This window comes from Aspergillus costaricaensis (assembly GCF_003184835.1).
Source record: "Aspergillus costaricaensis CBS 115574 unplaced genomic scaffold BO79scaffold_2, whole genome shotgun sequence".
In the NCBI taxonomy this organism is placed as follows: domain Eukaryota; kingdom Fungi; phylum Ascomycota; class Eurotiomycetes; order Eurotiales; family Aspergillaceae; genus Aspergillus; species Aspergillus costaricensis.
Genome location: NW_020291802.1, coordinates 983,873 through 999,369, shown reverse-complemented (window position 1 = coordinate 999,369; position 15,497 = coordinate 983,873). Strand labels below are relative to the sequence as shown.

Sequence of the window (15,497 nt, the reverse complement as noted above, 5' to 3'; positions counted from 1 at the left end):
CTGACACTGTACGTACTAGTTAGCTCAGCCCATATCTACCTTCAAGCAAGAACGTCGTCCGTGCCACGTTTCCTATTGACTTTCAATGCCTGGTTAGATTGGAAGTTGGCAAGGTACCGGGGATCTGGGTTACTAACTATATGAACTACCAAAGGACTGGCTCGTGCTAAGATAAAGGAACTCTCAAAACGCGCTACTGATGGGTTAAATAGTAGATCAGACCCATGCATCTGGGTACGTGTCCATACATGCAAACTAAGCCGCTCTGGTAAATACCCTCTTGCCGCCTATGTTCGACTAGAGGCCATCTATGAATTCTGTCTATACCTTGCTTGCTTGCTTGCTTGCTTGCCAGCCAGCCAGCCAGTTGCCTACTTATTCCCCGACAGTCCGAACTCAAGCAGCTTACCTTTTAGCTCTTGCAAGGGGACTGGGGCTATTTAATACATTCGTGTCTATTCCGGATTTATCGAGGAACCGAGAAAACAGCATTGACCGACTTATGATGAGATACTGATAATACCCAGTAGCTTCAAAGGTCCCTTGTAAGCATTCGTTGTGTAGAAAGTGAGTACATAAGCGTGGCGGTTGGAGCGTGGTCATGTGGCAGGACGAGTGTCTTTGATCTAGTAGAGTCGCACCTGCTCTTCCTCTCAACTAATTCACTACTTCATACGTTCAAACCTCTTCCCTAGTGAACTGCCCTTCCCAGACCGCTCCCTAGAAGATCCCAATAGCGATGCAATTGTGGATTATTACCATCCCACCCAAAGATCCAACTAAGAAATGGTCACATCTCGCTCTGCGAGCGATCGGTGTCCATCTTTTCTCTTCTAGCAAATAGGAAAGTCTATACCACCACTACCAGTAAGTCCATTCAGGACTGACCATCGTTGCCCTGGGTATCTCCGCTTGTTCTCCCTTCCTGGGGACATTCAAGCTCGCGGTCATGCTCTTCTATGATCAACCTTGATCACTTGTTTCTCCTGCCATGCAGCTGACCTGACACTAACTGTCACCAACGGCCAGAGGATGATGGCTAGATCTAGCTCTGGACTTGGAGGCAATACACTGTCAGGATGGTTGCTGCATACAAGATAAATCCTGCCATCCATGGAAGCCCCATCCACGCTCCTTCCCAGGCCATCCCTGCTCGAAATAATCCAGCTAGGAGTGGCCCAGATATCATGAGTCCAACTCCCTGTGTCAGAGTTATGGTCGTGTTCAGGAGTCCAACATGCGATGACCCAACCAAAGCACTCCCGACGCTGCGCAGAGCGGCGCTGAACCCCCCTCCAAGAGCAACCAGAGCAACTCCTACAACGAACACTGCTGGATGAGATGCCACGGACATGAAGCCAAAAGCAGCCATTAACAGACATGCACAGCCTATGGCCACTCTAAGGTCTCTTTGCACGGGGGACAAATATCGGTCGAGGATCTTCGTAGCCATCGGAAGTACGAGCATCAAAGCGAAGCAATTAATGATCCCCTTGACGCATATGAGAAGGCTCGCCTTGGAAATCATATCAGCATACCTGAAACTTGAAGTATTTGTACATTTTGCCGAAATCTCATACCTCTGCTAAGCTCCATGAAAAGCGCTTGGAGACATATTGGAGCATGAAAGGAACTGCTTCAATTCCATAGCTCGAAAAGAGGAAGGCGAGGGAGATGACTAGGGCACTCGGATACTCGCCGATGAACTCATGCAGTTGAGCGAACTGTGAGCGAGCAAAGTGTACCACACTGGCCCATGTAAATGCTGATGATAGCTTCAAGTGGCCTGCCATCTCCGGCTGAACATCGTTGACGGGGTTGACTGAGGGCTCCGGTTTAGTCTCCGGCAACAAGAGGATCGTAAACAGGCTACCAAATTCGCAGGCTAGTCCGAGCATCCAAGGGATCCAGGCGTTTGATGACATCAGCCAGGCGCTTAAGGGAACAGCAAGAATCTCTGACAGCAGTATAGCTGCCGACAAGATGAAATAAGTACTTGAACTGCAGGAGCCTTGATTAGCAAAGGGGATGTGAACAGGTTTAGCAAGATTTCACTACCGTTTCTCTACCGGGAAAACATCCGCGATGATGGTGAAAGCCACTGAGGTAGCTATCTGAGAACCGCCACCAAGAATCTGAAAGATTGGTGTAAACCAAATAGCTCGTGGGGGGATGGTCGCATAATACCAGGCTTTCACATTGGAGTTAGCCTGTCCCTCCACGTCGCAACATCAGCTGAACTTACCGATGACTCTGATCGCCATCTCTTGCAAGACACACCCAGCCAGGCTTAGAAATAAGACTGGTTTACGACCAACACGATCTGCCATGAGTCCATATGGAAGCGCCAGAATAATGCCCGGAAGCTGGTCAAAGGTGCTCATCCAACCTTTGAGCAACGCCAGCTCACCCTGCACATCAGCAGTCTTGCAAGCCGAAGGAACCACTGAAGGGAGAACCCCGCCAGGGCTGCTATCAAAGACCTCCGGATGCAAGCGCTGGCAGATGTTCAACTCGAATATCTGAAGTTGGGGAGCAACGGAAATGTAGTTGCCGATATCGACAGTGACCGCTATGAGGCACGCAAGAAATAAGACCTGCTGGGCTCTACGCGTAACACTTTTTGGCTGCACAGGAAGTTCATTGTGCTCAGCTAAGAGAGAAGTTGTCTCAGAGGGTGTTTCTGGCTGTTCGGCAGCAATGGTCATGATGAAGGAATCCCAGGCTTCAGATGAAGAGGAATGCTTCAAACTCAAGGGCCAAGAGGCTGAGGGAAGGAATAAGAACCCCCCTCTGTCCCAGAAATGATGATAAGGATGGGCTTTGATTAGCCTCATTCCCAAATGACGCTAAAAGGAACGGCCATGGCTCTGGCCAAAGGATCCGACGCATCTTACTGGGAGCTAAATGGATCAGTCGGTGACACATGGGCGCTTCTCCGATGTCCGATAAGCGGGAACAAGGGTTTACCGCTGTTTACTGGCCCATTGTTCTGCTGACCCAATGCAAGTGATATATTAAATGGATTGATTATTTAGCTAAACACTACTGGGTACTAGATAAGCGCAGAACCGTCCAACGGTCCGAGGATCAACAAAGAAACCAAATTCAGAATCCATGGATATCACGCTCGCCGAACACTTTTCTAAACGACCTGGTCGACAGTGAAGCAAAACCCTAAAACAAATATGAACATAAATACTAAGCATTGCGTTTGTCACCCCATTCACAAGAAGGCTGCGTTGTTTCTCAAGCTTCCTGCCGGCTCCCTCTGCATACTGTGCAGCTCTTCCCATTCCCGCTCCACCGCTCGGTTCAAGCTCACTCGGCGTGATTTGGAATCGAAAGGAATGGAGTAGAGTGAAGGGCTTTTTCGCGATGACTGTCCGGCACCAGCTATGTCGCCGTGGGTGTAAAAGCCGGTCTGATACCAAGGGCGTGAGCTCCCGCCGAGCTGCCGCTCAGTGGGCGGATCGTTCTCTTTCCCCAATCCTGGCCCTCCATCGAACCGTTTCGGCTCATCCAAGCTTACTTCGCTGTAGAAGCGAGGCAGGGGCGCAATCGTCTCAGAGTAGTTCTGCGCCAGACTCGATTGGCTGGGCAGTTTGCCCACGGGGCGGGGTGGCCCCATGTCTGAAGATTCTTCGGACAGGCTATGTAAATAAGCCGACTGACGATGATCATCCGTGTAAATGGAGGCAGACATGGCTGTTGACCACGGCCGCTCTTGAATTGAGTTTCGATATTCCTCAATGTAGTTGGAACTGGCTACTGTGTCGGCGCGACTGGCTGTGCTTCGAGCTCTTTCGAGAGCCCGGCAGCCTGATGATGCTCGACGGCCAAATTGACCTGCGAAGAGTGGGTTGGACGAATTCCGACTCTTTGCGCGGCTGTGAAGAAACGCCTCTAGTGAGTCCGCTTCGGAAATGGTCGATTCGTCAGGCTCGACTGTTCGCAGGCTCATTCGTCTGGAATAATCCCCACTCTCTCTGGTTCGAGGTGGCGGTCGTGGAAACAGCGGCGCTAGGTTTTCTACGTCACTCTCGTCACTTCCGAACGAAGCCTGTGTGTTTTGCCAGGAAAGACGGACCACGCCATGTCCCGGGGGTCCGAAACCACCGGCCCCATGTCCGGCACCACTGAGTCGGACTGGAAGCCCGGACGCCACTGTAGATATACCACTCGACCGTTTGGAATATCTACGCGATCGAGTGGTAGAATTTCGCTTCAGGGACCTCCTAGGCTGAATCGGCCGAAGAGGCTCTCGTCTCCTAGAACTAGTGGTGGTTGTTCGTCGGTGTAAGGGGGGACTGTTCTGGAAAGACAGGCGTTTCGGCTGTGGCGGTGCTTCCTCCACTGGTTTGGCCTCTTCTGGTTCGGGTCCCTTGAGAGAAGCGAAACCTCCCCAATCGAACGTAGGATCGGAGAGGGTGTTTTCTTTGCCGGCTGCGTCTGGTGCTTGCTCATTGCCTTTCGACGGGCTCGCATGCCACAATGGTAGCTCCAGTTTTGGAGGCTCCGATGATTGTGAAGGGATCCTCAGAATCCTCGGGGGCTCGCCCTGGGAAGTTTCCTCATAAGGCCGACTATGTGTGATACCTTCGCCTTCTGGCTGAGTTGATAGCGTTTTCTCGGCTTCCTGTCCATCCTGAGATTTCTTTGCGGCCGCTTTACGCTTGTGCCGCCAGCAGCAGAATAGAAGCAAGGCAGTGCTCAGAAACACGAAGGGGACGACGACAGCAATAGCAATAATACCGGCCTTGCCTCCGCGAATGCTATTCTTTGCATCGGAGGCTGTAGAATTGATTGTGCCTGGCCCGCCTGTGGTCCCTTCTGACATCGCCTTGATAGTTAACTGCCGAGTGTCCTCTGCGGTACCCTCCCGGGCAGTGAGGTTGATATGATAGCTTCCCGGACTGATATCTGAGGGAACTTGTCCGAATATAGTCTTGTTGTCACGGTTATAGTGAAGCCAGGAAAGATTTTGTCCTAAGTCAACATCTACCTGGACAGAATCGTTGGTCAAGACAGAGTCGTCGAGGACCAGCATAAAGAACTGCCCGATGATAGCATCGCATACATTCTGGTCGTTGCGAAAGAATTGAGTGAATTGTAGACTGACAATCAGCGTGGCTACGTCTTGATATTTATCCGTCACGGTAATCGTGACATTGTTATCGGTGGCATCCGCAGGGGGCGTGCCACTCAGAGAGATGGTCTCGTCATCCAGGGACAACCAATCCGGTGAATCCACCTTAATGTCGGTCAAGTCACTCTTCGTCGTGTCATGTCCATCCAAGGTGAGATTACTGGCAAACTGCGGACTAGTGAACTGCCGTCCTTTTGAGAGGAAGAATGTCTGCGTGCTCCGATTGAACGCCAAGATATGTGGACTGATGGTCATCTCAAAGGTCATGGTAGCTGCGCTGAACCCAGTCACGTCCGAGGCTATAAGATTGAAGCTGAATGTTTGAGGTCCACTACCTGGCGTTGTACCAGAAAAGCTGAGTGATGCTGGGTCGAAAACAATCCATGAGGGTAGCGGTGCGTTGTCTGGAGATGTGCCATAGTAGGCCGTTGACGGGCGCGTGTTGGTGAACGTGTCCGGCTCGAAGGATAATGAGAAAGAGTCGCCAGTGTGTAGGAGGATGGTGTCTGGGGCCGAGGTTGCCCCCATGTCTTCGAGTTGTGAGAACAGCGGCTTTCCCGGTTGCGGTCCATCATCGGTTGTTACAATTAACGTGACTTGCATGTCCACAGACTCCGAGCCATCTGAGGCCACAAGATCGAACGTCGGTGATCCTTGATCATCTTTCTGCGGTGTTCCGGATAGCGTGCGGGATTGGCTGTCGACTTCGAGCCATGACGGCGCGTTCGAAAGCGAGTATTGTGTGTTGTCATCGCTGCCAGAAAAGGTGCCCGGCGAGAAGACAAATTCGAATGGCTTCGATACCCGGGCTACCGGAGGTAGCTGCGCGTTAACAGGGTAGCTGGCCTGCAGACCTACAACAACAGTCACCAGGATGCTGAGGAGAGCCAACGCAAAGAGCGCCATATCTCCTAAGCAAGTGGAACGGTCCTGGCAGGTATTCGATAGACGTTCCTATAGATCTTCCAGACGTATCATCCAAGCACAGCTTGAAGATCTAGGAGTGTATATGAAGTTCACAAGGAAGTGAGAGAGAAAGAGACGACAAAGATAGAAGGTGGTAGCTGGAAGAGCAAAAGTGGCGGAAACAGCCTGCCCTTAGGGCAAAGAGTATGCCCCCAAGGGCCACCGCGCCCAAGGGCCCATTGGGCACAGGAGAGGCGCGAAGCGTGTGGCCCCTTCTACAGAGCCATACCTGGATATGTTTGACGTCACTGAAGTATGGGAATGGTTAGAGATGGATGGTTCGCGGCGCGGGAGTTCAAGCTCACGTTGCGAATGCACGCGCCTGCAAGGGATGGCTTGCAGGAGTCCACACAGGAGCATAGCCGGCCCAACCCCTCCCTCTCAATAGCGTTCGTATTTCCCGAAGGCTTAAGGGAGAGTATTTGACAGGCAAAGCCACCCTAGTTTCGAACAAAAAGTACCAAGGAGAAGTCTTGTGGCTCCTTTCCACCGCGTAAAGCGGAGGGGTAGGGGGATCAGGCCTGTCTATCGAGGGGCCGAAGGCCATGCTTAGGCGCGACAGGGCGGGTACAGGGCCCACGCTACAGCTAAAGATCGAGAACCATCTTGATCCCGGTACGCCCTGGCGCATAATAGTCCGGGATCTCGTCACGCTCCTTGAAGCCATTGCGGACGTAGAGAGATCTGGCGGGCGAGCGGGCTTTGTCGACCCATAGCTGGATTTGCTGACACCCCTCGCTCTGTAGACGAGCTCGAATATAGTTCATGAGCCGCATCGCGACGCCCTGGCGGCGATGTGCTTCACCCACGCAAACTTTGTGCAGTAGGGCTATTCCCTTCTGGCGGACGTAGACGGCATAGGCCAGCAAGGTTGGGCGGACATCACCCGAAGCCGATGGTGCACGGGTCACATACAGAACCCTCGTGTTGGGTTTCTTGCGCCAGTGTTCCTCACCGAAACTGAATGCCTCATTAGCGGGGAAGGTCTTCTTCTCGACGCGTGAAATCTGGGCAAGAATCTCCAGGGCCTGGTCTCTCTTCAAGGAATGGATGTCTGAGATGATCAGACTGGGAGTCAGATCCGCTGGCGGCATTCCGGAGAACTCCTCCAGGATCTACATTCACGATCGTTTGGAAGATGGGAAGTTGACAGGGGAGGTTCCACAATTATCCCGGAGCACGAAGGATAGTTCACTAGAGAGATGTCTTCTGATTCAGCATATGCCCAATATCGTGCGAGGGTCCAATGGCTCCCAATTCAGCTCGATTGCCCGAGTTGTTGAGAGTAACTGGGAAGTTTTCTAGTAGAGGAAAAACCAATCACAGATACTCATCTGTCCCATCTGGGTATAGTGTGTAATACGCTAGTCAGCTAGTCACCGCAGTACCATACTTACAATACGACGTTACATTTGAGTATTTGAGTAATATTGAGTTGAAGACCGGATAGGAATGATTACCTTCAATTAACTATTTACAATCTACACTCCAGTCAACTTCTATCTATAGCTTATACCCTATAATCCCCGATATACACTTTCCAGCATTCTGTACATCGTTTCATCTCCCCGTCCTTCTCTCTCTCTCTCAACCCTCACTTCCAAACAAAAGACTTTACTACATTTTCCCTCCCCGAAAATGCCCTCCCAAGCCGACGACAAACGCCAGGCCGCCCGCGAAGTTATTGACATTCTTCACGAGATTTCCACCCTTCTTGTACGTGACACCACACCCACCACCCCCTCCATCGATATTTCCTTTCATTCTTCTTCCTGGCGTTTTCTTTTCTTTTTACTCTATAATCATTGTTGTTACCGTCCACTATTCTAGCTTTTGCTATCATCTACTGCTGCTCCTATCCATCTCACCTACTACCAACATGCCAGGCCGGCATAGACCAGACTTTCTGGTCTAAACTGGATCTGGTGTCATCTCATCTGACAAGACACATAATGCACACTTGGGTTAACTAACTAATTGATTGTTTATTTGATTGACTAACTATCTCCGAACTTCATCCAGAACACTAATCTAGACCGCACAGAGCTGTCTCTTTGTGTGTCCTTGATTGAGAATGGAGTCAATCCAGATGCTCTTGCTGTAAGTTCTTACATATCTATCATGTGATTATATGTTTACTTTGTTCCGGAGGGATGGAAGCTGACACTGTCTATTAGGCGGTCATTAAGGATCTAAGAAAAGAATCTGGTGTGCCGCGCGGCTTTGCGAATGAGCAGCAGCAGCAGCAGCAGCAGGGTTTGCCGGAGTGAGATGGATGGCTGTTAAGAATCTAATTTGGGGTTGTGGGATGTGTTTAGTATGACTATTTTAGGTATCTATGGCGTTTTCTGCTTCTTTCTGTTTGGGTTGGTTTTTCCTTGTGATACCCGTTTATTCTTTTAATTAGAATGGAATAATATGATGGACATGACTGAGCGGTCTACTACTAATCGTGGTAATATTCGTCGTATTCATAGTCCTCGTTAGGGATGGACTGGTCTCTGGGACTTCCCACTAGTGCAGTCTTTGGTATCATTAGCGTCGGCCATTTGGCCATTATCAGGGTAATGGTATGAAGAGTACATGTAGCAGACAGGTGGTGCTAGGGATGAAACGGCATGTGTCGGGGAGGAGGCAAAAAAGGAAACTCTCATAATTGTTAATCGATCACTGAACAAGCCCTACGACTTGCCAGCATTCTCGGTCTTGCTGCTGCTGTCTTTCGACGCTTCGCTGGCCGGCCCAGCTTCGGTCGTGCTCTGCTCCTTGGCCTTGGCTTCCTTTTCTTTCTCATCATCACTGTCGCCAAGACTGAATGGGTCATGCTCCCCGACGGGCGAAGGGTCAACCGTCGACAGAGGCTGCCACTTGCTCGACTTGCCTGTCGCGGGGGACGTACGTCTGACGGGCTCAGAGGCATCGTAGAGGTTGTCAATTTCAGTAGGCGGTCCCTCCTGGAAAGAGACCTTGCGTCGATCAGGGGAAGGTGATGAGGGTTTGAACAGGTCGGGGTTGGCGAGGGGCCGTGGGGGGCGCGGGGGAGGAGCTGCGAACGGAGGTCAGCATTCGAATGTGGATCTAGTGCAGAATTAGGGAAAGTACAGGGTCAACGTACCTTCCGCATCTCTCAGTTCAAGTGAGGCAAAGTCATCGTTCAGAATGCGATGATCGGCATCGTAGCGTTCGCGATCGCCGCTTCGACGACCTAGGTCTCCGCTCCGTCTAGGTCTACCATAGTTCTCTTCAGGCTGGCCTTGACCAGAAGGGCCGGCCTCGGGTTCGCCGTCGAGGCGTTTCTTCAGGTTCTGGACCCACGAGTTGACCTTCGTCTGGGTATCTAAGAACCCTTTGCGAAGGTTCTCGCGGATCACCGGGAGATCATCTATACAGGCCAGCTGTTAGCGACCAAGATAACGTAGTAAAGATCCATATCACCGACCATCAAAAAAGCTGTATTCTTTCTCCTCCGATCCATCGCTTCCCCTTCGCGGCCGCTGCTGTGGGTACTCGTTGTCCCAACGGGGTTGGCGCGCAGGACGGTTGTAGTGCTCGGCCAGCTGACGGGCATACATCTCATCCGCTTCTAGCTGCCTCTGCGCAGCAGTTGGGCGTGGTGGCTTCGGGGGCGGCGCATCTTGTTCGGCAGCGCTGGGATCCGTCATGCCTAAAGGGACTTGTTAGTGACCGCGCATAGCAGTACTGTCCGTCGCAAACCACACGTACTAAGCAAAGCATGGAATGACCGTTCCACATCCCAGTTACTGGCCACCAACACTGCCTTGATCACCGATGCCTCAATAGAGGGGAATGCTTCCTTGAGAGTATTCTCGGCCTGTTGACGGGGGCTCAATGGGCGGGGTGGCTTAGGCGGGGCAGCTTCCGCAGCGCCCTGCTGAGTAGGGGCTGTTGACGGCGCTGCGGTGACACCGGTTTCCTGGGGTTCATCATCAAAATCGAGAGGGCGCGCAGTAGTCGGCGACTCGGGTTTGGGACTAAGTGGTCCAGTGGAGAGTTTATTGGGAGTCTGGCTGCGAGTGAGTGGCCGGGCATGAGGTATAAGGAGCGGGATATAGAGGACAACCTACAGTCTTGTCTTCTTCCGACATCGTGAGAGCAACTTAGGCAGCGTTAGAATATTGCGAACTTGCTGTCTAGAAGGTGGAGAAGAGTGCCAAGCTTTCGCAGGCCTTGGAGGTATTTATGCGACCAGGAAATTTGCCCAACAGGCAGAAAGCAAGCTGGGGATGATGCGATTGGAGCTTCGGAGCCTCTCAGCCCCCTTCGCACTTCCGATGCCCGCGGAGTGACGTTGCGCCACGTGATGGTCCCGGTGCTTAAGTAAGCACTGCTGCAGCTGCTCCAACAATATCTACTTCGTCAAAGTAGAATCTGGATTCAATTCTGGCAGTGCAAGGCTTGCGCAGCTGACACGGAAATTGCGATCTCAATATGCTTACCTGGGGTTTTCTAGCGCAATAATATCTTGCCCCTGCTTGGAACCGGTGCTGCAAATCACCTCCTAGGTCCATTATCATTCAAGACCCAATCGCAATGGCTTCCGAGCTGGATCTGTCCACCAGCTTTATCCCGGCTCTATACAAGCCGGCCGCATTGCTTCCAATCGCAAGACACAAGCAGAGCTTGTTGTACCTGGTTGAAACATATCCGGTGACCATTGTCGTTGGACAAACAGGAAGTGGAAAAACAACCCAACTACCCCAGTATCTCGACCAAGCAGGATGGTGTGCAGATGGGAAGGCCATAGCCGTGACACAGGTATGATTTTCCTTCAGATCAACTCGGATGCAAAAAGAAAAGCTAATATTTCCAAGCCACGTCGGGTAGCCGCTACCACGGTGGCCGCTAGGGTAGCTGAGGAAATGCGCTGCAAGCTCGGCGAAGAGGTGGGCTACTCAATTCGTTTTGAGGACTTGACCTCGGCTTCCACCAGGATCAAGTTCCTTACAGATGGAATGTTACTTAGGGAGGCACTCGTAGATCCTCTGCTGTCAAGGTACTCTGTAATCATGGTGGATGAAGCTCATGAGCGGTCCCTCAGTACTGACATCCTCCTGGGTATCCTGAAAAAGATCATGAAACGACGGCCAGAGCTTAGGATTGTGGTCAGTAGTGCAACCTTGCAAGCTGAAGACTTTCTGCGTTTCTTCGCTGGTGAGGAGTTTGACAGCAGTCCGGAATCCGGTGAGATTGGCGGCAAGGTGGGAAGGATCATCAGTCTAGAAGGTCGCATGTATCCGGTGGACATGCTCTTTCTCGAGAACCCTGCAGAAGACTATGTCGAACGCGCAGTCAAAACCGTGTTCGACATCCATCTTCAAGAGGCGGAAGGTGATATTTTGGTGTTCTTGACTGGCCGAGAGGAGATTGATACCACGGTGCAGATGATCGCTGAACGTGCCGCAACGCTGCATCCCAAGGCGCAGAGTATACTTCCGTTGCCCCTTTACTCTGGCCTCACAACAGACCAGCAAATGTACGTGTTTGAACCGACACCAGAAAACACCCGCAAGGTCATCGTGTCAACCAACATCGCCGAAGCATCTGTTACTATTAACGGGATTGTGTATGTCATTGACTGCGGTTTCGCCAAATTAAGAGCTTATAACCCGCAGACTGGCATAGAGACATTGACCGCAGTGCCCATATCAAAGGCAGCGGCTGTTCAGCGTGCTGGCCGAGCCGGGCGTACCAAACCTGGGAAGTGCTTCCGCCTCTACACGCAGCAGGCCTATGAGCAACTCCCCGAGGCCACCGTTCCGGAGATCCAGCGGTCAAACCTAGCACCTGCGATCATGCAGCTCAAGGCTTTGGGTATCGACAACATCGTACGATTCGACTTCCTGACTCCCCCTCCTACAGAGCTTGTTATTCGCGCATTTGAGCTGCTGTACTCTTTGGGAGCAGTTGATGACTACGCCAAACTCACAAAGCCCCATGGGATGCGCATGGCAGAGCTGGCAGTCGATCCAATGATGGCAAAGGTGCTGCTATCAGCGCCATCTTTCAACTGCTTAAGTGAGATCCTCTCTATTGCTGCCATGGTGAGTCTTCAAGGGACCGTATGGGTTCAGCATGAAGGCGACAGGAAGTCATCGGAGAGCCACCGGAGGAAGTTCGCAGTTGAAGAGGGCGATCATCTGACGTATCTTAACGTGTACCAAGCGTTTATCACCAAAGGAAAGAAGGAGTCCAAATGGTGCCGTGACAATCTTCTGAACTTTCGATCTATGCAGCGGGCTGTGAGCATTCGGGGCCAGTTGAAGCGATATCTTGAGCGTTTTGGGATCCAGGTCGACGAGACTCTCTCCGCTCGGTCTCGGCAAGAAGACCCAAGTAAGCTTGCGGAACAGATTCGTAGGTGTCTTACTACGGGTTATTTCGCACACGCTGCGAAGATGCAACCCGATGGTACCTTCAAGACGGTGAGCGGAGGCCTGACTCTCCATGCTCACCCGAGTTCATTGATGTTTGTATGTTGACAATACAGAGTTATGTTCTATATTTGCATTCATTTGCTAACTGGGCTATACAGAATCGGAAAGCCGACTGGGTCATTTTCCATGAGATCTTACAGACCGGCGAGAAGACCTTCATCCGCGATATCACTAAGATCGAGAAGAACTACCTTCTCGAATACGCCCCGAACTACTACCAGGTCCATTGAGCTATAGGACATAGTGCGTATCTTGATGGGACTTATATGATGGTGAACCTACTAGTGATTGTGATTGACGACATGCCTGCCTGTACTATACCCGCCAGCGTTGACCTCTATAGAATGTTAGAGATGCATATTCCTTCTTTCTGTTACCTGTAGAATTTATTAGTATCAGTAAATCCTGCTATTCCAAGGGGAACACAACAATTAACAAATGCTTACAGGCGTAGAGCGTACCTGGGTGGTGAATAAACCAAGCATTCGGTCACCTGGATCATGATGCGCATCATTTTACAGCAGCCACAGACGGTCCTTTCGCCGAAGAACAACGCTGACCCATCTTTTTCTCAACCTCTTCTTCAACATCGCATACACTGCAGTCCACAGATCAACAATACTCTACCAAGCAGACACTTAAATAAATCAGTGTCAGTCTTCTCGAAATTTCCCAAGTCGAATATGTCAGGTCATCACCACCACCACGATCACGGCGGCCATTGCCACGGAGAAGACGGCCATGACCATTCCAACGACATCACCCCCGCAATTCAATCTCTCCTCTACTCTCAAATCCAGTTTGACTCGATTACTACATTAAACGGTAGGCACAACGCGACTAAACACCTGCTGCAAGTAGTGCTGTGCATGCTAACCGGGAGTTCCTACCTGCAGAGGCCAGTCCCAAGTCCGGCGCGGCGATTGTCAAGAAAACATGGGCCGAAAGGCTCGACGATGAGCCGGAGCTGGAAAGCGACGCAGACGAACAGCTGCTCATGTATATTCCGTATGTTATACCCCTTAATATCGTCGTGTTTATCGACCGGATTTGCTGTTTGTGATATGGTTTTTTACCCCGCCAAATGCCCCTCATCTCAGCTTCTTGTCGCAAACCCAGCATTCAACAGTCTTTTACACCACAACCACCATCTTATCTATGAAGTAGCTGCTAATTTAAAAATTTTCAGGTTCACCGGTCAAGTTAAAGTCCACTCCCTCCTTATATACACCGCTCCCACCCCATCTGCCCCGAAGACCCTAAAGCTATTCAAGAATCGCGACGACCTGGACTTCGGAACAGCTTCGGACCTAAAGCCCACGCAGACAGTCGAGATACCCCAACCTATGCCGGGCGCAGATGTTTTCGAGTTGCCGCTGAACCGGGCGCATTGGAACGCGACTACCTCCATCACTCTGTTCTTCGAGGATAACTGGAGCGATGGGGAAGAAGACGTCACCAAGGTCGGGTATATTGGTTTCAAGGGGCAGTTTATGGCCTTAAATAGGGAGCCAATCAGTTTCTTGTATGAGGCGGCTGCAAATCCGGGTGATCATGTTGCTATCCAGGGTGTGAATGGGGTGGGGAGCAGGATTCTGTGAGCGCGAGTAACATGGATCGGATTTCAGTGTTTGTTTGGACATGGGGCGGCTATATGCTGGCCTGGGATGTATGAGGTCTGTGACAGACTGGAATGATTGATCAGAAGCTACGGAGACTGCCTTGGGTATTGAGCTGGGCTCTATCAAGATAATGCACGCCAATCCATGTTTCGACGGTCTAGTTGCTAGCGTTCAAATAGCGAAACGTATCTAACAATGCTATACTATACTGGAATTTCCTGAAACCACCAACGCCGGCAATGCTAATATCGAAATGAAGAGATCATATGGATGGCACGGTCTCAAGCAAGAATAGCAGTCCGCTCCTCGACTTGGGCCTCTTCTTCCGCGGCATGCTCGTCCTCCTTGACTCCCTCCACGTGCTCTGGGAGCTTAGAGCTGGGCGCATTCGGCAAGACAACCGGGCCCTGCGTATCCCGCTGCAAAGCCTCCAATTCCTCTTCGACCTCATCCTCATCCTGACTAGACAAGCGTCCAGCAAGCATCTCGCTGATTTCCTGTACAACCACCACCAACTCGTCAGCATCCAATCCAGAATACCCATCCCATATAGCCATTGGTGATAGATCCTTACCTCTTGATAAGCTCTCGCTTCCTCCGTCTCGCCCATCAGCTTCTCCACCCCCTCAAGGCCACCCATCTCCTTGTTAATGGTCTGCAGGACCTTGGTCCCTTGCTGCAAGCCGAAAAGAACATCCTTCTGAACCAGCGCGAATTCAATCTGCCCCGTAAGCTGTTCGAGCTGCTCGAGTTGTTTGTCGGTCTTATCTAGCAGCGACTCCTGGTACTTCTTGCGACGCAGGGCAAGCAGGGCGCGCTTACGGTCATTCCTGGCGAGACATTGTTTCGCGATGTCGGTTTCGCGGTCTGTCAAGACGGTTATTCGCTTCTGATATTGGTGGAGCTTGTCTCGCTGGTTCTTGAGGTCAAGGATTGCCCTGAGCGTTAAGAGCGTTAGTTTATCGGTCGGAGACGGGGAATGGGGCTCGTGACCCGTGCCGGTCGGCGCTGATGGAGACAGCAACAGGGCGAATCCCTTTGAAATGATATTAATAGACTCACCGGTCCTGAGCAGAGATCTTATGGGTGCTGTTTGTGTTTCCCATTGTCAGCGCATGTTGCTTTGTTCCCGAGGATGCTTGAGGGGAAGCAGTCAATGGCCGGCGGTGATAGAATGATAGATAACTAGTGAGCAGTGAGTGAGTCTACCGCAGATGACGTCCGTTATCGTCCTATTGCCCCATCGGGACTAGTGTCGCATTCTCGGGAATCTGCCGGTGTTTTCAGACGATTTTGGGGCTCTCC

At 51.4% G+C, this 15,497-nt stretch overlaps 8 protein-coding genes across 8 annotated transcripts; 3 read left to right on the top strand and 5 right to left on the bottom strand.

Annotated features, from left to right (window-relative positions):
• Positions 1-864: 864 nt before the first annotated feature.
• BO79DRAFT_234633 (MFS transporter) lies at positions 865-2,708 on the bottom strand (the record flags this gene model as incomplete). Its single annotated transcript, XM_025684390.1, has 4 exons — positions 865-1,516; positions 1,581-2,001; positions 2,059-2,191; positions 2,246-2,708. 4 exons carry the CDS (start codon positions 2,706-2,708, stop codon positions 1,046-1,048), a joined length of 1,488 nt encoding a protein of 495 aa, XP_025544487.1. The 3' UTR covers positions 865-1,045.
• Positions 2,709-3,027: 319 nt separating this feature from the next.
• On the bottom strand, positions 3,028-6,210 carry BO79DRAFT_267881 (putative transmembrane glycoprotein). The gene has a single exon (XM_025687076.1). It carries the CDS (start codon positions 6,053-6,055, stop codon positions 3,227-3,229), a length of 2,829 nt encoding a protein of 942 aa, XP_025544486.1. The 5' UTR covers positions 6,056-6,210; the 3' UTR covers positions 3,028-3,226.
• A 492-nt stretch (positions 6,211-6,702) lies between these two features.
• On the bottom strand, positions 6,703-7,241 carry BO79DRAFT_267875 (GNAT family N-acetyltransferase; the record flags this gene model as incomplete). The annotated part of the gene is made up of 1 exon (XM_025687075.1): positions 6,703-7,241. Exon 1 carries the CDS (start codon positions 7,207-7,209, stop codon positions 6,703-6,705), a length of 507 nt encoding a protein of 168 aa, XP_025544485.1. The 5' UTR covers positions 7,210-7,241.
• A 373-nt stretch (positions 7,242-7,614) lies between these two features.
• On the top strand, positions 7,615-8,495 carry BO79DRAFT_284241 (mitotic-spindle organizing protein 1). The gene is made up of 3 exons (XM_025688231.1): positions 7,615-7,831; positions 8,138-8,215; positions 8,293-8,495. Exons 1-3 carry the CDS (start codon positions 7,754-7,756, stop codon positions 8,383-8,385), a joined length of 249 nt encoding a protein of 82 aa, XP_025544484.1. The 5' UTR covers positions 7,615-7,753; the 3' UTR covers positions 8,386-8,495.
• Positions 8,496-8,504: 9 nt separating this feature from the next.
• BO79DRAFT_242332 (CUE domain protein) lies at positions 8,505-10,295 on the bottom strand. Its single transcript, XM_025685198.1, has 5 exons — positions 10,201-10,295; positions 9,839-10,139; positions 9,555-9,779; positions 9,231-9,497; positions 8,505-9,161 (listed from the first exon to the last, which is right to left on the bottom strand). Exons 1-5 carry the CDS (start codon positions 10,219-10,221, stop codon positions 8,797-8,799), a joined length of 1,179 nt encoding a protein of 392 aa, XP_025544483.1. The 5' UTR covers positions 10,222-10,295; the 3' UTR covers positions 8,505-8,796.
• A 239-nt stretch (positions 10,296-10,534) lies between these two features.
• Positions 10,535-12,869, top strand: BO79DRAFT_164554 (putative ATP dependent RNA helicase). The gene is made up of 3 exons (XM_025679206.1): positions 10,535-10,891; positions 10,948-12,606; positions 12,669-12,869. Exons 1-3 carry the CDS (start codon positions 10,667-10,669, stop codon positions 12,798-12,800), a joined length of 2,016 nt encoding a protein of 671 aa, XP_025544482.1. The 5' UTR covers positions 10,535-10,666; the 3' UTR covers positions 12,801-12,869.
• A 265-nt stretch (positions 12,870-13,134) lies between these two features.
• On the top strand, positions 13,135-14,386 carry BO79DRAFT_234629 (PITH domain-containing protein). The gene is made up of 3 exons (XM_025684389.1): positions 13,135-13,395; positions 13,467-13,578; positions 13,760-14,386. The coding sequence occupies exons 1-3, from the start codon at positions 13,254-13,256 to the stop codon at positions 14,169-14,171; spliced, it is 666 nt and encodes a 221-aa protein (XP_025544481.1). The 5' UTR covers positions 13,135-13,253; the 3' UTR covers positions 14,172-14,386.
• On the bottom strand, positions 14,387-15,353 carry BO79DRAFT_206584 (ESCRT-III subunit protein VPS20). The gene is made up of 3 exons (XM_025682004.1): positions 15,255-15,353; positions 14,767-15,130; positions 14,387-14,689 (listed from the first exon to the last, which is right to left on the bottom strand). The coding sequence occupies exons 1-3, from the start codon at positions 15,296-15,298 to the stop codon at positions 14,474-14,476; spliced, it is 624 nt and encodes a 207-aa protein (XP_025544480.1). The 5' UTR covers positions 15,299-15,353; the 3' UTR covers positions 14,387-14,473.
• Between the last annotated feature and the right edge of the window lie 144 nt (positions 15,354-15,497).